The sequence below is a fragment of the Scyliorhinus torazame genome, chromosome 1, assembly GCF_047496885.1.
Source record: "Scyliorhinus torazame isolate Kashiwa2021f chromosome 1, sScyTor2.1, whole genome shotgun sequence".
In the NCBI taxonomy this organism is placed as follows: domain Eukaryota; kingdom Metazoa; phylum Chordata; class Chondrichthyes; order Carcharhiniformes; family Scyliorhinidae; genus Scyliorhinus; species Scyliorhinus torazame.
The window spans coordinates 249,347,583-249,368,614 of NC_092707.1; the positions used below are offsets into that span (position 1 = coordinate 249,347,583).

General features: G+C 45.0%; 1 protein-coding gene across 1 annotated transcript in view; it reads right to left on the minus strand.

Annotated features, from left to right (window-relative positions):
• entpd6 (ectonucleoside triphosphate diphosphohydrolase 6) overlaps positions 1–21,032 on the minus strand; it is a 78,091-nt gene that overhangs the window by 45,408 nt on the left and 11,651 nt on the right. The window contains exons 3-6 of the mRNA XM_072503526.1: positions 14,240–14,383; positions 9,149–9,224; positions 7,333–7,368; positions 5,947–6,035 (exon numbers count right to left, since the gene is read on the minus strand). Of these exons, the coding sequence (XP_072359627.1) occupies positions 5,947–6,035; positions 7,333–7,368; positions 9,149–9,224; positions 14,240–14,383 (345 nt within the window). The remainder of the gene's footprint in view (positions 1–5,946; positions 6,036–7,332; positions 7,369–9,148; positions 9,225–14,239; positions 14,384–21,032) is intronic.

Genomic DNA, 21,032 nt, shown 5'->3' on the forward strand with positions numbered 1-21,032 from the left:
GCACGGGACTGTACCACCTCGCTCTGAACCTGGGAGCCAAAATGCAGGGAGGAAGGGGCGAGGGCAGTAGAGCACAGGAGAAGCTGAGGAGGAGGAAGAGGGGGAAGAAATGTAGCAGGTGAAGGATAGGTGGAGGGAGGATTTTTATGGCCGAGGGCTTTTATGGGTGGTTGATGGAAATGGGAGGAGATAAGACAGAAAAGGCGAATATTACTGGGTTGGAGGTCGCTCGCGCCACCAAAGGTATTGGTGTGGTTGGGTGATTTGGTGGAATTTTTACAATTGGAGGGTCGAAAGGAGGGGTTCTACATAAGATGGAGGCTCTTTCTGTCTCTAGTTGAGGATCTGTTTGTCGCCAGTGGATAGGGTAGGGGGTCATTTGGGAAGGGGGTCATTTGGGAAGGGATGTTGTGGTAGTTTAGGCGAGAAAAAGAGGAAAATGACAAATTGTTTGAAAACCCATGGTATTTGATTGTTAGCTGTTTGTATTATTGATTGTGTTTGGAATAAAATATATATATATTTTTTTTTTAAAAGGATGTGCTACCAATAAATATCGACTCCATTATAAGACCGACTACCTTCACCTCGAACATCACCCGGCTCCACCTCTGCTTCAGCTCACATGATGCTAATAGCCTTGTCCATGGCTTTGCTGCCATTAGACTGTTCCAATACTCTCCCAATTAGCTTCTATCTTCCCTTTATAAGCTCAGCTAAAATTCTGCCATATCAAGTAACATTCCTGTTAAATCGGGGACTTGCGGTGGTGGCATGTAGGAGGAGGTCACACGTTGGATAGTTCCTGCTCTAGGTTGGATTTTTAGAATGTAATGCCCGGTCCCAAGAGCAATTTTTTGTTAAATAAGTGCAGGAAGACACAAGGAAGGATGTCCAAAACCCAAAGGGAAGCTGCCATTAAGAAAGGGGTGAGTGAAGGTTCACTGTCGAGTGGAAGGGTCTGCTTGGCAACTGGAAGGATATCAGAGACTGGGTCGCTGGGTGGGACCGAGGTGATGCCTTTGGAACTTGAATAACAGTTCGCAAAGCACATGGAGGTAGTGAGGAAGGAGATGATGGCAGGATTGAAGGTGTTGGTGGAAGAGGCGATTGCCCCGGTGAAAGCAGCTGTGTCGAGGACATCGGCTGAGGTGCGGGAGCAGGGAGAGAAACTGAAGGGAGTGGAGGAGGCCTTGTCGCGTCACAGCGATCAGCTCACCTCGGTGGGGAAGGAGCTGCAGAGTGTGGTGGAGGCCAACAAAGGTCTGCGAGCCAAGGTAGAGCCAGGTTTCTGGAAAACAAAACTAGGCAGCAAAGTCTGAGCATTGTGGGTCTGCCCAAAGGGGTGGAGGGCCCGAGGCCGACGGAGTATTTTGCGGAGCTGTTGAGGAGGGAGAAAATCCCTCCCGGTATGAACTGGATCGGGCTCATAGGCTGTGGAGGTCTAAACCAAAGGTGAATGGGCCACCAAGAGCAGTGATTATTTGTTTCCGTATGTACTGTATGAAGGAGACGGTCCTGAGTTGGCCGAACCAGAAGCAGGAGATGCAGTGGGCTGGAGTTGGTATTTGTATACCAGAACTTTACTGTGGAATTGGCAAGGAGGCCGAGTGAAGATGCCATTGTATGAAAGCAGTGTGCGATTCGGCATAGTGTATCCAACTAAGTTGAGGGTGACATACAACTCCAAAGACTTTTATTTCGAGACGATGAAAGCGGCGGAGGCATTTGTGAAGGCAGAAGGACTGGGCAGAAGTGAGAAATGGGACTGAGGATTGGTCTTGGACAGAGGGTAAGGGGGTGAAGGAGTGTATGTAGCTCTATTTCTAATCACATGTCGTTATATGTGCTAAATGAGTTGAAGTTGCCTATTTGGAAAGGTAGGAGTTGGGATCTTCTTTTGCAATGATGGCTCTTTGGGGTTTGTGGGTTTTTACACTGAAGTTGTCTGTTGAAGGGGATTTCTTTGTTTTTCCTGGGATTGGGTTTGGGGGGGGGGGGGGGGGGGGGGGGGAGTGAAGCCTGGACAGGTGCCTCCACACTACCTAGCTCGGGGGGGGGGGGGCTACTTGAATTTCTTTGACTCTCGGGAAGGTGAAGTCTCAGCTGAAGGTGATGGAGGAAGGGTTTCACAATTCATGGGCTGTTTATTATGCACTTCCGAGAATTGGTTGCTATTGAACATTGGGGGGGGGCAGTTTTTGTTGTTTTTGTTTACACTGTTTATGGATTTATTGTTAATTTGGGTCTTTTTTTTTTTAACCTGGAATATACGGGTGGATGTTTAGGTCTGTATATTAAGCGGAGTGCGGTTTGTGTGTGGGGCATTGTTATTGAATTTGTTTTTGTTTATTTTTTCTTTGGTTGTTTATTGATGAAAATGAGGAGAATAAAAAGATTTATAAATAAAAACATTCCTGTAAATCAAGAATTGGAAAGGGAGGAACTCAAGAACATTTAAATGCCAATGAAGTTGTACTTAGCAAATTGCAGGCTGACAAGTTTCCAGGTCCTGATGGAATCATCCTTGGGTTTTAAAAGAAGTGGTTAGTTCCATGCCTCCCCTTTCTCCACCTCCACCTCCACCTCCACCTCCACCTCCACCTCCACCTCCACCTCCACCTCCACCTCCACCTCCACCTCCACCGCCCCCCCCCTGGCTGACGGTCAATTTTCCTTGAAGTGGATGAACGGCTGCCACCTCCAGCGAACCCCTGTAACGAACCCCTTAAGGCGAACTTAATCTTCTCTAGCTTAAGAAACCCTGCCATGTCACTGACTCAAACCCCCGACTTTGGATACTCCGAGTCCCTCCATCCCAGCAAAACCCGTCTCCGGCCACCAGGGAGGCAAAGGGACTTGCCAATTTTTATACTTAATGCCCTGACCAATGAAGGCAAGCACACCATATGCCTTCTTGACTACCTTAATAATAATATAATAATCTTTATTAGTGTCACAAGTAGGCTTACATTACACTGCAATGAAGTTACTGTGAAAAACACTGAGGGAAAATTCAGAATGTCCAATTCACTTAACAAGCACGTCTTTCGGGATTTGTGGGAGGAAACCAGAGCATCCGGAGGAAACCCACGCAGACACGGGGAGAACATGCAGACTCCGCACAGAAAGTGACCCAAGCCGGGAATTGAACCCAGGTCCCTGGCGCTGTGAAACAACAGTGCTAAGCACTGTGCTACCGTGCAGCCCTTATCCACCTGCGATGCCACGTTCAGTGATCCGTGGACCTGGACGCCTCTTATTCAAAAAGGGAGGGAGGCAGAAAGCAGGAAAATACAGGCTAGTTAACTTAACATCGGTCACAGGGAAAATGTTAGAAGCTTTTGATACCATTAGACTCCTGGGGCCTCACCTTTTTTACAGTTTGTATAAATGATTTGGATGAAGGAACCAAAGCTATGGTTGCGAAATGACACAAAGGTGGGTTGTTGTTCGCGTATCTTTAGACCCATGTACGTTTTTGTTTGCGCAATATTGGGGGAAGTGGTGAAATTACCTCTGGGCTGATTATCAGCCCTTGGAACCTTGAACACTCCTTCCATGGCCAACAACTCTGGTCCAGCGATAGAAGTGCTAACACTGTGCCACAAGGCCCCTTGATACAAAGATAGGTAGAAAAATGAGTTGTGAAGAGAACATAAGGAGGCTACAAAAGGATATAGATGGACTAGGTGAGTGGGAAAAGATCTGGCAAATTGAGTATAATGTGGGAAATGTGAAATTGTCAATTTTGGCAAGTTGAACGAACAACAGTTCATTATCTAAATGGTGAGAGATTGCAGAGTTCAGTGATGCAGAGGAAATTGGGATGTCCTAGTGCATGAATCACTAAAAAAAAACTCAGAAAATGCAGCAAAAACTCAGCAGGAATGGCAGCATCGGTGGAGAGAAACAGAGTTAACATTGTGAGTCCATATTACTCTATTTCCAACATCCACAATATTATAAGTTCATAATATATGGGCGGTTCGGTGGTGCAGTGGTTACCACTGCTGACTCTCGGCCCCAAAGGACCCGGGTTTGATCCCGGCCCCGAGTCATTGTCCATGTGGAGTTTGCACATTCTCCCAGTGTCTGCGTAGGTCTCACCCCCACAACCCACACAGATGTGTAGGGTAGGTGAATTGACCACGCCAAATTGATCCTAATTGGAAAAACATATTTTAAAATTTAGGAGCAGAATAAGGCCATTTGGCCTGCTCTGCCATTTGATCATGGCTGATCCCATCCTGGCCTTAACTCTGCCGTCCTGCCCGTTCTCTGTATTCAACATGAATACATAATAGAATGTTATTGTTTATTAAGAAGGGAATTGAATACAAATGTAGGGAGGCTCTGCTTCAGTTATACATGGCATTGGTGAGGCCACATCTGGAGTACTGTGTACAGTATTGGTCTCCTTATTTAAGGAAGGCTGTAAACGCATTGGAAGCAGTTCAGGAGTTTACTTGATTAATACCAGGAATGGGCAGGTTGTTTTATGAGGAAAGGCTGGACAGGCTGGGCTTCTATCCACTGAAGCTTTGAAGAGGCAATTTAATTGAAACATAAGATTCTCAGGGATCTTGACAGGATGCGGAGAGGATGGTGCCTCTTGAGAATTTGGCGCTGGGATCGTCCATTTAAGACAGATGAGAAAAATTGTTTCCGCCAGAGTGTCATGAGTGTTTAGAATTCTCTTTCTGAAAAGACAGTGACAGTCTTTGAATATATTTAAGGCAGAGCTAAATAAGATTCTTGATAAGCAAGGGGATAAAAGGTCATCAGGGTTAGGCATAAATGAGGAGTACAGGGCGGCACGGTGAGACAGTGGTTGGCACTGCTGCCTATGGCGCTGAGGACCTGGGTTCGATCCCTGCTCTGGGTCACTGTCTGTGTGGAGTTTGCACATTCTCCCTGTGTCTGTGTGGGTTTCACCCCCACAACTCAAAGATTTGCAGGTTAGGTGGATTGGCCAGGCTAAATTGCCCCTAAAAAAATTTGGAAAAAATAATAATTGGGTACTCTTAAATTTAAAAAAAAAACTTTGGAGTAGAGGTTAAAATCAGATCAACCATGATCTTATTGAATGTCAGAAAAAGCTCGAGGGGCCTACTCTTGCTCCTAATTTATATGTTTGTGTGCATGTTTGCATCCTTTCTAGCACCAAGTTCCATTCATCTACAGTGATGCAGCAATGTCGCAATTTTAAAATTATCAGCCTGGTTATCAAATGCGTCCAAGGACTTGCCCCCTCATTTCTGTAACCTTATAGAACTTGGGTCCCTGCACTCCTTCAATTCTGGCCTCTTGCTCTAACATTAGTGGCTACGAATTTGGCTGTGTTGGGCCGACACTTTGGAATTCCTACCATAAACCTCAACACCATTCTATTCCTTTCAGACTATCCTTACAACCTTTCTGTTCTGTCCCACCATCTCCTTACATGGTTCAGTGTGAGATCCTGCTTGCTAATGCGCCTGCAAGTGCCTTGAAACTATATTAAAATCCTACAGAAATGCAGGTTGATGTTGTCCTAAACTCCTAGGGAGTACAAGCCAAGTTTATGTGACCTTCCTCATCATAAACTCTATCCATTCTGCTAGGGCCACTGATTAATAATTTTTACAGAAGGGTGTATCGACTTCAGTACATAAACCATCCTGTAGCTAAATCAAAATGTGACTCCTTTAGTCATTATGAATCATTGGCCTAACCACATAGGTATTGGATAGACTCCAGAGCAATGCCCTGGATGGCTTACCGCAACCATCGGGTGTCATCTAAAATGAAGTACTAAATATTAATTAATGCTCATGGAACTGATCTTACAGCAGAGAAAGATAAAGGAGAAAGCTGAAAGTAGTCGGAAGATTAATTTATTTGGGGGGGGGGGGGGGGGGGGGTGATGGTGGTGGTGGAAGGAGAGAGAGATAATAAACTTACCTCACTGTGAGGCAAAAATGTGACCTGGGTAGAACCTCCTCCAAGATCAAGTATTCCAGCAGTATTGTGCTTTGACCCTTGTAGGCTATCTGTAAGGAATAAGTTACAATGAACACTGAAAATTCATCATATGGAGGAAGGTATTGAAACAACAGCACTATGGGTGAAGCTACACCACATGGACTACGATTCAAGAAGGAAGCACACCAGCACTTTCTCAAGGGCAATAAATGCTGCTCTAGCCAGTGATGCCCACAACCCATGAACAAGTCAAATAAATAAATGCACCATTTGATAAACTGCCTTTCAATATAAAAATGAATTGTGTAATTATGTAAAGACTAGCCAGTCGCCATGGGTATCTTTCTCAGGTAATTTGGAGGCTGAAGTAGTCAGATGTGCAACTGTTAACCAGGCCTAGCCCCCTGAAAGCAATCCATTACGTACTTCCTCGCGAGGTTGGGGAGTGTAGGGTTGTCTTTGGATCAGAGAGAGATTAAATTATAATTGTTGGACATTTCTCTGCTCAATAAAATGCAAATTCCTGCCAGAAAACAAAGAGGAGGTACCCTCCTTTCTGCAAACAACAAGTCTGTTAAACTCACTGGCGGCTACTCTGAGCCCAAAAGATGATAGGCAACTAACCGCACAATTTAATTCAGTGGAACATTCAGATGAGAAGTATTGCTGCAGGCACGAAAGGCAGAATGGGTCCATGGAGTCACACTCAGGTGGGAAAGGAAAAGTTTGTGGTAATCTTGATGTGGCCTCCATCTCAGGGAACTGGCTGTCTAAAACAGCATGCATGATGCCAGGCAGTGAAGAGACCATTAGGATAGGGATGGATAGGCAGAGGGGGATTAGGAGACACTCTCTGGACCAATAATTTACCAGAGAGAGGGAGAGGTTCAAAAATGTGGAAGAGAGAAACTGGAAAAATTAAGAAAATCATTCTATTAAATATGCAATGGTGGGAAATTGGAAGTGAGTGGAAAGAAATTGTGCCATGCAGAGGTGGTGTGACTGGAATGGTGTTGCCCAAATAAAGAGCGCATGATTTACAGAGCACATTTAATACATTATAAATAGAAAACAAGTAGGTCTCTTGTGGCAGTGTTTACCGGTAATATGGGAATTGATTACAATATTGAGCTGCTGATCTGGTCTGGTCCTTTAAGGCTATTGCCGGTGCAGTCGTGGGATTTGCAGCTGGAAGCAGTTGGGTTACTGCTGTAAAATTGAACAGAAGCTACTTTTATGTGTTAAAGTTAAAACCTGGCGCCGATTGAATTAGTAAAATTAATATTTCAATGCATCGCAATTCTGTAGAACATGCAACTATTTGTATCATTATCCAATTGAAACTCTCTACAGACTGTTACTTACCTATTAAAAAGTTGACAGTAATCCAAGCAGAAATACCTGCAATTACAAGGCATTTAATCAGTAAGAGTATTTAGCATTTACTAATATGAAAACCGCTGGTGGCAAAGGCATGAACTTACACCAAGGTGCGAAAATTCAATACACAAAGTTTTACGGGTTGGTTGGGAACAGAAGTGATAAGTGCCTTTAAATATGAAAATTAAATTTATCTCACATCACAGAATCAGAGAATACAGCAGATATCACTCAACCCACAGTGTTTGTGTCAGCTTTTTGAACTTATACAATTAGCCCCATTCATTTTTCCTTTCCCTATAATCCTGCAAAATGCTCACCTTCAAGTATTTATCCATTTTGGAAGCTCTTATTGAATCTCCTTTGACTGCCCTTTCAAACAGTACATTCAAGATATTGACAACTGTACAAAAAATACTGATCTCTCACCTGGCTCTTTTGCCAATTATCTTAAATCTGCATTCTCTGGTTACTGACCCCCCTCTATCAGTGGAAACTGGTGAACTCTTTGAACAACTCCATCGAATCTGCCCTTAAACCTTGTATCCTCTAAGGTGAAAATTCCCAGTTTCTGTTGTTTCCCCCATCTCTGGTAACATTCCAGCAAATCTCACTGATCTCTGATCCAAGATCTAAGTGAAATGATTTGGCTTATGCTCAAGGCTTATACTCAGTGGGTTCAACTCACAGATAATGGCAGAAAGTTATGAGAAACTTGAGGTACCAAAGCTTTTGCCTCATCCTATTTTCCTAATGCTAAACTCTCCTTCCCTCCATGTCCTCCCTTTCCTGTATGTGAGTCTCACTTAAAAAAAAAGAACTCTTTTCATTTTTGTTTTAAGAAAGCCTGTCAATGACAGCTAACATATAATGTTTTGGAGATGGATATGAGGAAGGACAGCGAGATGACCAATGGGGAGCATGGATAAATAGGAAACGTGCCAGTGAGTTGCTGCAACACTAAAAGACAAGTCAGGGCCAGGAGCTGAGAGTGAGCATTACAGACAAAGTTTAGTTATAAGGATTTGCAGCGAGAGGTCGGAGAGGTGATCTCAAGAGTTTTACAAGCTATCATTTAACAGCCATTTGGATGGCAATAAAAAGATTTTGAACTAAGGTTAGATAACTGACCTTCTTCATCCAGAATTATATTGTGACCCTCTGAATTCAGAAAAATAAAATTTTTCACACCTTGGATTATTGAATTAGCACTGCCAGCAGAATAGGCAGCCAGCACTAGCCCTCTACACGATACACAAGATCAGAGTTTGAATCTGGCTGAGTAACATGAGAGAAGGTAGAAAATTTGTTATCATGGCAGATGGAAATAAGTGCAGAATACTGTTTGACATTGGGCGGCATGGTGGCACAGTGGTTAGCATTGCTGCCTCAGCGCCAGGGACCCGGGTTCGATTCTGGCCCATGTAGAATTTGCATGTTCTCTCTATATCTGTGTGGGTTTCCTCTGGGTGCTCCGGTTTCCTCAGTCCAAAGATGTGCTGGTTAGGTAGATTGGCCATGATCAATGTGTGGGGTATGGGGATAGAGCGGAGGGTTGAGCCTAGGTAAAGTGCTCTTTCAGAAGGTCAGTGCAGACTCAATGGGCCGAATGACTTTTTTCTGCAATGTAGGAATTCAATGGATTCTACTACAGCCATTTGAGGTGCATGAATTTGGGAAGGACAAAAGGGAGGTGGAGAAAACACCTCAAAATAATACTTGATTTCGGGAGTATTTAACACAGACATGACTTGTGACTAGATACAAATGAAGCAGTTATGATTAAGAGCCAGTATCCTACCTTCATCAGTCCCATCCATGATACTAACACAACCATTCATTACTAGGAAAGGGCTCAACTGAAATACTTCTTTTACCTAGGAGAAAGGATTCAGTAAATGCATTGTACTTAATTAAACATAACTAACTTTAGTTAGTCTAACAACTTCTGTTCCAGTTTTTTGATATATGACTAACAGGAAATAAACCCAGTACAAGGTATTGTGTACACCAAATTAGAGTCCGTTCAACCAAGTTATCCACCCAAGAATCTAACTTTTTCATAGAATTCACAGTGCAGAAGGAGGCCATTCGGCCCATCGAGTCTGCACCGGCTCTTGGAAAGAGCACCCTACCCAAGGTTAACATCCCCACCCTATCCCCATAACCCAGTAACCCCACCCAACACTAAGGGGAATTTTGGACACTAAGGGCAATTTATCATGGCCAATCCACCTAACCTGCACATCTTTGGACTGTGGGAGGAAACCGGAGCACCTGGAGGAAACCCACACACACACGGGGAGGATGTGCAGACTCCGCACAGACAGTGACCCAAGCCGGAATCAAACCTGGGACCCTGGAGCTGTGAAGCAATTGTACTATCCACAATGCTACCGTGCTGCCCCTTAACAGTTGCTGCCTGTGTCACAGGCAGCAACTGACTACATAGTATTTACCCTAATAACTACATATATTTTGATAATAGGATGCCTTGAGGAGAGTAGTGACAGAAGTAAAATATGTCTATACCTGCTCTGTGATAATTAGAACTCTGATAGTCTTAAGGATTAAAATACATCATATTTTAGCAGAATGGAAGGATTTTCTGCAAAAATCCCTATGTGTAGATAGTTTCATATTTTAAGTGTAGTGGAATCTTAAAGAAACGCATAAAAAGCAGAATATAGTCAGAATCAAATACAAATCATCAGTACATATACATAAAAAGTGCTTTGAAATCTCAGCCCAATTTCAAAATCAAAAATAGTTGTAAAAAAAATGCAAAATTCTAATATATTCTATTCCCAATAAGAATACCTGTACAGTTAACATATGAAGGCTTTCAAAGTGGTCACAATTACCTCATTACTCATATAATATTGCTGCAAATGACATTTAATAGCATTATGAATGAAATTAAATGAAAATCGCTTGTCACAAGTAGGCTTCAAATGAAGTTACTGTGAAAAGCCCCTCGTTGCCACATTCTGGCACCTGTTCGGGGAGGCTGGTATGGGAATTGAACCGTGCTGCTGGCCTGCCTTGGTCTGCTTTAAAAGCCAGCTATTTAGCTCAGTGTGCTAAATAAGTCCATATGCAACAATCTTAAAAAATGCAGCCTTTTAATTAAATCTTGAGACCTTCCATGATGTTGTTCACAGGTAGTCTTTCAGCATTGTTGATATTTAAACTGAAAACCTGTCCTAGAATCAGTTTTTAGAGCACAGAAAGAGGTCCTTCGACTCTCATGTCTGCGCCAGCCATCAAGCACCTATCCATTCCAAATCCATTTTCCTGCACTTGGTCCATAGCTTGTATGCTATAGCATTTCAAGCACTCATCTAAATGCTTGTTAAATGTTGAGGGTTCCTGCCTTTACCACCCTTTCAGCCAGTGAGTTTCAGATTCCAACCACCCTCTGGGTCAAAACATTTTTCCTCAAATCCCCTCCAAACCTCCTGCCCTTGCCTTAAATCTATGTCCCCCGGTTATTGATCCCTCTGCCAAGGGGAAAACGTTCCTTCCCATCCACCCTATCTATGCCCCTCATAATTGTATATCCCTCAATCAGGTTCCCCCCTCAGTCTTCTCTGCTCCAAGGAAAACTACCCCAACCTATCCAGTCTCTCTTGATAGCTGAAATGCTCCAACCCAGGCAACAGCCTGGTGAATCTCCTCTGCACCCTCTCTAGTGCAATCACTTCCTTGCTAGCATGGTGACCAGAGCTGCACAGTTTTCCAGCTGTGGCCTAACCAGTGTTTTATACAGCTCTATCATAACTTCCCTGCTCTTATATTCTATTCCACTGTTAATGAACGCAATTATCCCATTTGCCTTCTTAACCATCTTAATCCAGTTATTTTACCTGCTTGTTCTGAGGGCAATGCTAGTCGTCGATATTTTAAAAAGATGTTTCTGAATCTGTGACAAATACGAGTCTGGTCTGCAATATCAAGTGCCAGATTTGCAGCACATTCTCAGTGTTAACACTGCAATTAACTCATCATCCTCTTGCTTATGCAACCAGTCGACTGAAATCCTCAGCATCACATTTCTTATTGATAATATGGCAACCAAATCACAACTGAAGAGATGGGTATGTACAGTATGAATTCAAGGAAAAAAGGTATTTGTGTTTCTATAAGAAACTACAAGGGACAAGGATTCAAGCATGAAAAGTCATTCAAGTCTACGAAAGAAAAGGGAGCTATTTGCCCCTCATTTTTCAATCACATTCCTTGAGCTCCCCATCTTGAATTTTCCAGCAACCGAAATTTAAAAAACCCAAAGTATTTCCAATGTTCTGAAAAAAAATCTTCATTCTTACTTATGGTTGTGTGAGTAGTGCTGCAAAAGGCTGGAGAACACTTGATCAGGGAGTGGAGTTCTTAGAAAGAAACCGGGGCACCATGTGGGGCATTTGGTTAGTGCTCCGGTTTTTGAGTTTGGCTTCTATTTTATCACATGGACAGCAGCTAATCACTACAAGCCCTTAACTCATGGATTCATTTCTTCGGAGGCTAACCAATGCCATTTGCATTGCCAAAATAACAGCCACTTTGTTCTGTAGGCATGGGGTATGTATAATAATCTTTATTGTTACAAGCAGGCTTACATTTACACTGCAATGAAGTTACTGTGAAAAGCTCCTAGTCGCCACATTCCGGCACCTGTTCGGGTACACAGAGGGAGAATTCAGAATGTCCAAATTACCTAACAGCATGTCTTTCGTGACTTGTGGGAGGAAACCGAAGCACCCAGAGGAAACCCACGCAGACACAGGGAAAACGTGCAGACTCGCACAGACAGTGACCCAAGCTGGGAATCGAACCTGGGACCCTGGAGCTGCTAAGCAACAGTGCTACCAACTGTGCTACCGTGCCGCCCACACATAGTATGTAGGGTTTCGATAAAGTAATTAGGGTGGCTGGCTGTGGGGTTGGGTTGCACAGAGTGCTTGTGATCAGAGTACAGCATAAATAATAGATCGGGAAGTTGAATCAGTATGGGTGGAGATAAGAATAACAGGAGGCAATAAACTGGCGGGGGTTCATATGCCCCCAAACAGTAGCTACACTATCTTGAACAAAGCCAAAGCAGTAATCATGGGGGCTTTAATTTTCATGTGGACTGATCAAATCAAATCAACAATAGTAGCCTCACAGGCAAGTTCATGGAATGAATTCTAAAACGTTTCCGAGAATCATACGTCGTGGAACCAACCAGGGAAGAGGCTATTTTAGATTGCTCCTTGTGTAATGAGAAAGATCAATAAATAATCTCACCCCAGACCTCTGCTCTCCCACAACAAACACCCATGATTACTCCTAGGTACAGGCCCCCCCCCCCCCACTCTCTCACACAGCCTGGCACACGGTAGCAAGTGGTTAGCACTGTTGCTTCACAGCATCAGGGACCGGGGTTCGATTCCCAGCTGAGGTCGTTGTCTGTGCGGAGTCTGCACGTTCTCCCAGTGTCTGCGTGGGTTTCCTCCGGGTGCTCCGGTTTCCTCCCACAATTCCCGAAAGACGTGCTTGTTAGATGAATTGGACATTCTGAATTCTCCCTCAGTGTACCAGAACAGGCGCCAGTGTGGTGACTAGGGGATTTTCACAGTAACTTCATTGCAGTGTTAATGTAGACCTACTTGTGACACTAATAAAGATTGTTATTATGATCTCTTCCTAATTTCAGACACCTTGTCAACCCATCAGCCCCACCAATATATCACCTTTGCTACAGTATCTTTTCAAGAAATTCACCCTGTCCAATATTTAATCTCCCAGCTTGCTGCACCCTAAACTTGAAAATGAAGGCGGTAGAGTACATCAGTAAAAGGACACATTTGAGAGCCTCATGACAGCAAGAAGAGAGACTTAAATAATTAGATGGAAACAATAACTTTACACAAACATGACTAAAAATCTTCTTTCATATAGACATACACAACAAATAGGTTGGTTGGCCTTAAGTTTACTAAGGTGAGGGCAGCACGGTGGCGCAGTGGGTTAGCCCTGCTGCCTCACGGCGCTGAGGTACCAAGTTCGATCCCGGCTCTGGGTCACTGTCCGTGTGGAGTTTGCACATTCTCCCCGTGTTTGCGTGGGTTTCGCCCCCACAACCCAAAGATGTGCAGGCTAGGTGGATTGGCCACACTAAAATTGCCCCTTAATTGGAAAAAATTAATTGGGTATTCTAAATTTAAAAAGTAAATAAATAAAATAAATAAATAAAAAGTTTACGAAGGTGAAAATCGGAAAGAGGGAAATAGACACAATGTGAAAAGTGTGGGACATTCATACAGCTGGCTCGGAGAAAAGGTGGAATATCAAGTTGGGAGAGAGTGACACAAGAGAAAGCACAGAAACAGTAAGGGTATTTGTGATTAATGATATCATTCACATTGTGTAACTCTCTAGAATCATCTGACTCATCACCAACATGCCACAGATACACAAAGTGGCAACATTAATATAGCATGATGTTATGCCAAAATATGGCTCCAGAGTTTCAGGATGTGGGCTCTTGGCCACATATTTTCCACATACCAAGCTACCAGTTTTGCCCAAATGTTCATGGAAATCCAGAGCATAAATGTAATGCCTCATTCGCTCTGGGAGAGAAAAACAAGCTAGTGAGTCATACAGGCAGTTTCCCTACACATCCCACAGCTGGTTTAAAAATGCCTGACAGCAAGGTTCAGGGTATCCAAAGGGCAAAAGACTTTATATACCCATTTTGAGAATCAGTGAAGTATGAAAAGAATTAATTTGTAATGCCTAAAGTCATGATTCTAGTTGAACATCATTCACTTCTCCACAACAAGCGATAAACATTTATGACGTAAATGATCCAAATCACTGAGGAAGGTTACTTCACTGGAATTACCTTATCCAACAATTGTTCGGCTTTTACTCCTGGCAACAGGCGTAAACCAGCAGTAGCTTTTAGCACTAAGGGTGTGCTTGCCCAAAGGTCTCGTGGAACTGATTCTTTGGCAATGTCCAGTAGTTCTTGAATACCTTTCATGGCCTGTAACACAAACCATATGTATCCAATGTTAAACAAAATTCAGTTACAAAGAATGTAATTCTGGTAGAGAATTTTCAGTGGCAAATAAACATATATAAACATTTATGTTTGGACCGTATACATACACTACTCTTGTCTATTAATTGTGTAATAAAATGTAGTAACTCAGTATAAAAATTCACTTCAATTCCAGAGAGTGACACTAAGTACCCAGACATTTTCTGCTATTTCCTTAATGAGTGCATATTTAATTATGATTAGAGACTCAGGTGGTTCAGGTCTGGCTTTTCAAAAAGAGTGTTGCATTTCTTAGTAATTTTCCATTATCAATGCCGGCATCTCCACAGCATTCCATTATCAAGGGGATGGCACGGTGGTGCAGTGGTTAGCACTGCTGCCTCACAGCGCTGAGGACCCAGGTTCAATCCCAGTCCCAGGTCATTGTGGAGTATGCACATTCTTCACGTGTTTGTGTGGGTCTCACCCCCACAACCCAAAGATGTGCAGGGTAGGCAAATTGACCACATTAAATTGCCCCTTAATTGGAAAAAAAAATAGAATTGGGTACTTGAAATTTTTTTTAATAAAAACTTTCCATTATCACATAACATTTCACGATCCCTTTGCATTCTTTATACTTTAAAACAGTGCTTTAATATGATGTCAGCAGATTTGGATGTTCTGAAAAGGCAGCATTTATTGTCAATGAAAAGTGGCAGTGGCCTTCTTGAACTGATGTAGCCCATGTGGTGAAGGTGCTCTCTATAGTGCTGTTAGGTTGTGGAATTTTGGGATTTTGTCCCAGTGATGATGAAAGAATAGTGAAATATGTCCAAGTTAGGACAGCGAGAGACTCGGAGGGGAACTTGGGAGATGATTTACAAGGCTCATTGTTGCAATTTCTACGAGCAGATAGGATCTGGAGTATAAAATCAGTATTTGCATATTTGATCTTTATGAAAATGCCTGGATATTTATTTCTGGGGTAATATTGTCAGTACACAAAGCTGCTACTAAAAAAAATCCTCCAAATTCAAAGTGTATTAATTAGAACATTAACATTCAGGATTGCATCAGTCTCCTGGCCATAATATGCACTTGTATTTCACACAAAGCCAGACTGTTCTAACTCTGGTCACTAAGACGGTACTGTATTCCAGCCCAATTATAATTTTTTCCATTTTGCACTTCTAATCAACAAGAGCAGTCTTTAAACAATGGCCAATTCCAGTTTGGACAACAAAGTTAGGCTCTTCATAGTTAAACGTCAGCAAACATATTCATGTGGCAAGAGACTGACCATCTTATAAAACAGTTCTAGTCAGCTTCAGCTGTGTAGAGAGAAAATTATGTGATCAGTATTTTGTCCTTTCCTGTATTCTCCTGTAAAAAACAATTTGTTACAACCTTGGACATCACTAGAGCCTTTGACAGGGTCAGGATCGTATGGATTATACGGACAACAAAACTGGAAAACAAATTTAGATTGAAGCTTCGGCAGAATGCTGAGGACTAACTGATCACAACGTCAAATACAATCAGACTAAAGTTGACTTCCGGTGGCGATATGTAGGTGGATGTCACACATTGGATGGCTCCTGCTAGAGTTTCTGGTTTTTGGTCCTTTTTGCCCAGTTTTTAGGGATTTTTTGTACCCAGTTATTGCGGGATTTTTTTTGAATGATTAGGTGTTGGAAGATCGGAGGAGGTTGTGGAATGTCGAAGTTCCAGAAGAAGAAGTCCATCGGCGAGTGTGGCTGTGAGTCCAACAGGAGGAAAGATGGCAGGGGCCACTCCCATTATGGTGGAGAAACTGACTGAAGTGATGGCGGGGAGTTTGAATGGCTGTTCACCAAGCACTTTGGCATGCATCAGAGATGATGACCTCGCTTAAAGAGTGGGTAGATGAGTCTCTTACCCCGATAAAGGCTGCTTTGACTAAGACATCAACGGAGGTGCAGGAGCAATGAGAGGCGTTGAAGGGGGTGGAGGAGGCATTGTGGCAGCACAGTGACCAGTTCACCTCGATGGGTGAGGAGCTGTGGAGGGTGGTGGAGAGTAAGAGAGGGCTGTGAGCCAAAGTGAAGGATTTGGACAACAGGTCTCAAAGGCTGAATTTGAGGATCTTTGGGGTGGGGTGGGGGGGGGGGGGGGGGGGGATTTGAGGATCTTTGGGGGGGGGGGGTTTATGGTGGAGCTGGCGAGAAGGTGGGCGGCCTTTGGTCGGATGAAGGCAGCATTGTATAGTGGCAATCTGAAGTTTGGAGTGGTCTACCCAGCAAAGCGGAGGGTGACTCACAACTCAAAGGACTTTTAGTTTGTGGATAGCACGGTGGTGCAGTGACTAGCACTGCTGTCTATGGCGCAGATGACCAGGGTTCAATCCTAGCCCTGGGTCACTGCACATTCACTCGTGTCTGTGATTTCACCGCCACAACCCAAAAATGTGCAGGTTAGGTAGATTGGCCACACTAAATTGCCCCTTAACTGGAAAAAAAATAATTGGGTACTCTTAAATTTATTTTAAAAAAGGACTTTAAGTTTGCGACGGCGGAGGAGTTCGTGAAGACTGAAGGACTGGGATGGAGATGTGTTTGGACTTTGATGATGTTGACTCTGATCTTTTTCTTCTCTTTTTTTTGATGCATCTTACACTTTTCTTGTTATTTGGGAGCTGTTGTTTATTTTTGGTGTGGTGGTGGGGTAGGGAGGGTTTGGGATTAGGGATCGGCTGGAATTTTGTGTGTTTTTTCATGTTGGGTTTGTGGATTTATAGGGTGGGGAGTTTGGAAGGTTTGGGCATAGGGGATTGGGTGTTGGTTTTGTTTCTGTGTGGGGGTGGAGCTCTGCCAGGGGCCACCTCGCTAGCAAGCACAGATTGTCTAGTAAACGGGAGCGAGGTGGGGGAGGGGGTGCAGTTGTTGGATCCTGAATGGAAGGTTCGATGGCTCTGGAAGGTGTGAATGGTATGGGGAGGGGATCGGTACTGGTGAGGTGTTTGCAAGAGGAAGTGGTTGGGGGAATTCTGGGAAGGGGGTGGGGGTTGACAGCGACTAGAGATCGTATGGGTCCCGCCAGATCGGTGGGGCCTAGGGTACTGATACTGGTGGACAAAAGGAACGGGGGGGGGGGGGGCTCCCGGTCAGAATGGTAACATGGAACGTGCAAGGGTGGGGTGTGGGGGGGCACCGGTGAAGTGAGTGAAAGTTTTCTCGCATTTGAAGAGTTTGAAAGCCGATGTGGTGATGGTTTAGGAGGCCCATCCGAGGGTGAAGGAACAGATGAGGCTGAGGAAGGGATGGGGGTGATACTGGTAAGGGGTTTGCGAGAGGAAGTGGTTGGGGGATTCTGGGAAGAATGAGGGGCATGGTGTTGCTGGTGACTAGAGCTAGGTTCTGTGTCTGATGGCCAGGACCTGGAGCATCAGATATGGCAAATAGGAGGGGTGCGGTTGGGGTTGAGACCCCTCCCCAGGTCAGGGCGGTGGCATGGAACATGTGAGGCTAGGGGACCAGTGAAGTGAGTGAGAGTTTTCTCGCATTTAAGAGTTTGAAAGCTGATGCGGTGCCGTTGCAGGAGACCCATGTGAAGGTGAAGGGCCAGATCAGGCTGCGGAAGAGCTGGGTGAGCCAGGTGTTTCATTCAGATTTGACAGCAGAGCCCGGGGAGGCAGGGGCGGGCCATTCCTGTGGGCAAGACGGTGATGTCCCAGATGGAGGTGGTGGTGGCGGATTAGCATGGTAACGGTGCTTGGGGGAGGGGGGGGGTGTTTGGCAGCGTATATACCCCAAATTCGGATGATGTAGTATTTGTGAAGAAAATGTTGGCTGCCATTTCGAATTTGGATACTCATGAAATAATACCGGGAGGGGTACTGGAACACAGTGTTGGTGCCGAACGTGGACAGGTCCCAGCCCCATTCACTGACCGAGTCATTGGGGGGAGCAAAGCATTGGCTGAGCTGATGAGGGAGATGGGAGGGGTGGACCCGTGGAGGTTCTTGCATCCACGGGGCATGCAGTACTCGTGTTTTTCGCCTGTGCACAAGGTGTACTCGCAAATCGACTTTTTTGTAATGGGAAAGGTGCGGTTAGCCACGGTGAGGAAAGCAGAGCATCCGGTGATTGTGATCTCAGACAATGATCCACATTGGGTGGATGTGGTCCTGGAGAAGGGGTCAGTCCAGAGCCCGGCATGGAGGTTGGATGTTGGACTGTTGGTGGACCCAAATATTTGTACAAAAATGGGAGGTGATCAAAGATTATATAGGGTTTAATCAAAATGGGGAGGTTTCACCATCAGTGGTATGGGAATGGCTGAAGCGGTGGCGGGGGGGTATTTTGTTTAAGGTGTGGTGGGTAAGGAGGAGAAGGAGGACTGGCAATAGTTGATAGAGGAGATTTAGGAAGTAGATAGGTTCGTGGAGGACCGGATCAGAGTCTACTGGTGAGGAGAAAGGAGTTACAGGCAATGTTCGATCTTCTGTCTACGGGGAAGGCAGTTCAGCAGCTGAGAAGAATGAGGGGGTCGTTTATGAACATGGGGAGAAGACCAGCTTCATGTTGGCAGGCCAGATCCACAGGTAAATAGTGGTGAGGGAGATAGTTTGGGTCAGAGATGGGACAGAGGAGATGGTGGTGGTGCACGCGGAGCAGGTGAACAATGTTTTTGAAGAGGGACCTGTATAGGTCAGAGCAGTCAGATATGAGAGAGTTTTTGGTTGGAGTGCCCAGAGGTGGGAGAGGAGAAGAGAGTGAAATTGGAAAAGTCAGTAAGGGTGGAAGAAGTGCAGGTAGTACAGATAGTAGTGCAGATAGGGAAGATGCAGACAGGTAAAGCACTGGGGCTGGATGGTTTTGCCATGGAATTTTATAAAAAGTTTATGGATACGTTGGTGCTGCTATTGGTAGAAATTAGAGGGTGCGAAGGTTAGGGGGGTCTTGCCAGAAACAATGAGTCAGGTATCCATTTCGGATCCGATAGAGTGTGGGTCATGTAAGCCCATATCTCTGAAGAATGTGGATGCTAAGGTACTGGTGAAAGTGTTAGCTTTGAGGTTGGAGGAGTGCCATCTGATGGCGATTTGGGAGGATCAGATAGAGTTTGTTAAGGATCGGCGGTTGTTGTGCCCAACTGCTTGTGGTGGTGCTTTCTCCAGAAAAAGGAATGGAGTTGGTGGCATTGGATGTCAACAGGGCATTTGATCAGGTGGAGTGGAGCTGATTAGTGTTGGAGAAGTTTGGGATTGGGCCTAAGTTTGTGGCATGGGTGAAATTGTTGTATAAGGATCCATAGGCATAGAAGGCCAGCAGAATGCTTGCACAGCAGCTTAGAAAGAGGGAGGCAGCCAGGGAGAAAGGGAAAGTAAATGACGGAGAAGGGAACCTGGTTGGAGATTCAGCAGGGGTGAATAAGGCGTTTAGGGATTTCTACAGTAGGCTGTATAGGTCAGAACCCCCTACGGGGCTGGAGGGGATGAGGCACTTCTTGGGGGGGCTGAATTTCCTAAAGGTGGACGGGGAGCTGGTAGACAGGCTGGCGGCCCCGATCGGGTTGAAGAGATAGTGGAGGGTCTGAAGGCCATGCAGGCGGGTAAAGCCCCGGGGCCGGACGGGTACCCAGTGGAGTTTTATTAAAAGTTCTCTGGGATATTGGGGCCGGTGTTGATGAGGATGTTCAATGAGGCAAGGGAAAGAGGGGTGCTGCCCCCGATGATGTCACAGGCAACGATTTTGCTGATTCTGAAGCAGGACAAGAACCCGGAGCTGTGTGGGTCCTAGAGGCCAATATCCCTGTTGAATGTGGACGCCAAACTGCTGGCCAAACATTTGTCCTCCAGGATTGACGATTGTGTTCCGGACGTTATTAGGGAGGACCAGACAGGGTTTGTTAAGGGTAGGCAGTTGGTGGCCAATGTAAGAAGGCTGTTAAATGTGATCATGATGCCCCCGGAAGGTAGGGAGGTGGAGGTAGTGATCGCAATGGATGCAGAAAAAGCTTTTCATCGGGTAGAATGGGATTATCTATGAGAGATACTGGGACGGTTCGGATTTGGGCGGGGCTTTATTGACTGGGTCAGGTTGCTGTATCATGCTCCTGTGGCAAGTGTACAGACGAATAGGACAACATCGGACTATTTTAGGCTGCACCGGGGAATGAGACAGGGATGCCCCCTCTCCCCACTGTTGTTGGTGCTAGCAATTGCTCTGAGAGCTTCCAGGTGCTGGAAGAGGTTGGTCCGGGAGGGGGGAATGGGGCACAGAGTCTCGCTCTATGCAGACGACCTGCTTTTGTATGTAACCTGGGACCCTGGCGCTATGAAGCCACAATGCTAATCACTTGTGCTATCCTGCTGCCCTTCGTTCTTGTAGAGGGTCGGGATTGCATGCTCTGGTGACGGCACTGCTTCCGTTTGCAACAGGAAAGTATTCGAGAAGCCCTGTGGTGGTTGCCACGTTGAAGGTTTGGAGACAATTTCGGCAGCACTTTAGGCTGGGGGCAGGGTCGAGGATTGCCTCGGCATTATGGGCAGCACAGTAGCCTTGTGGATAGCACAATTGCTTCACAGCTCCAGGGTCCCAGGTTCGATTCCAGCTTGGCTCACTGTCTGTACGGAGTCTGCACATCCTCCCAGTGTGTGCTTGGGTTT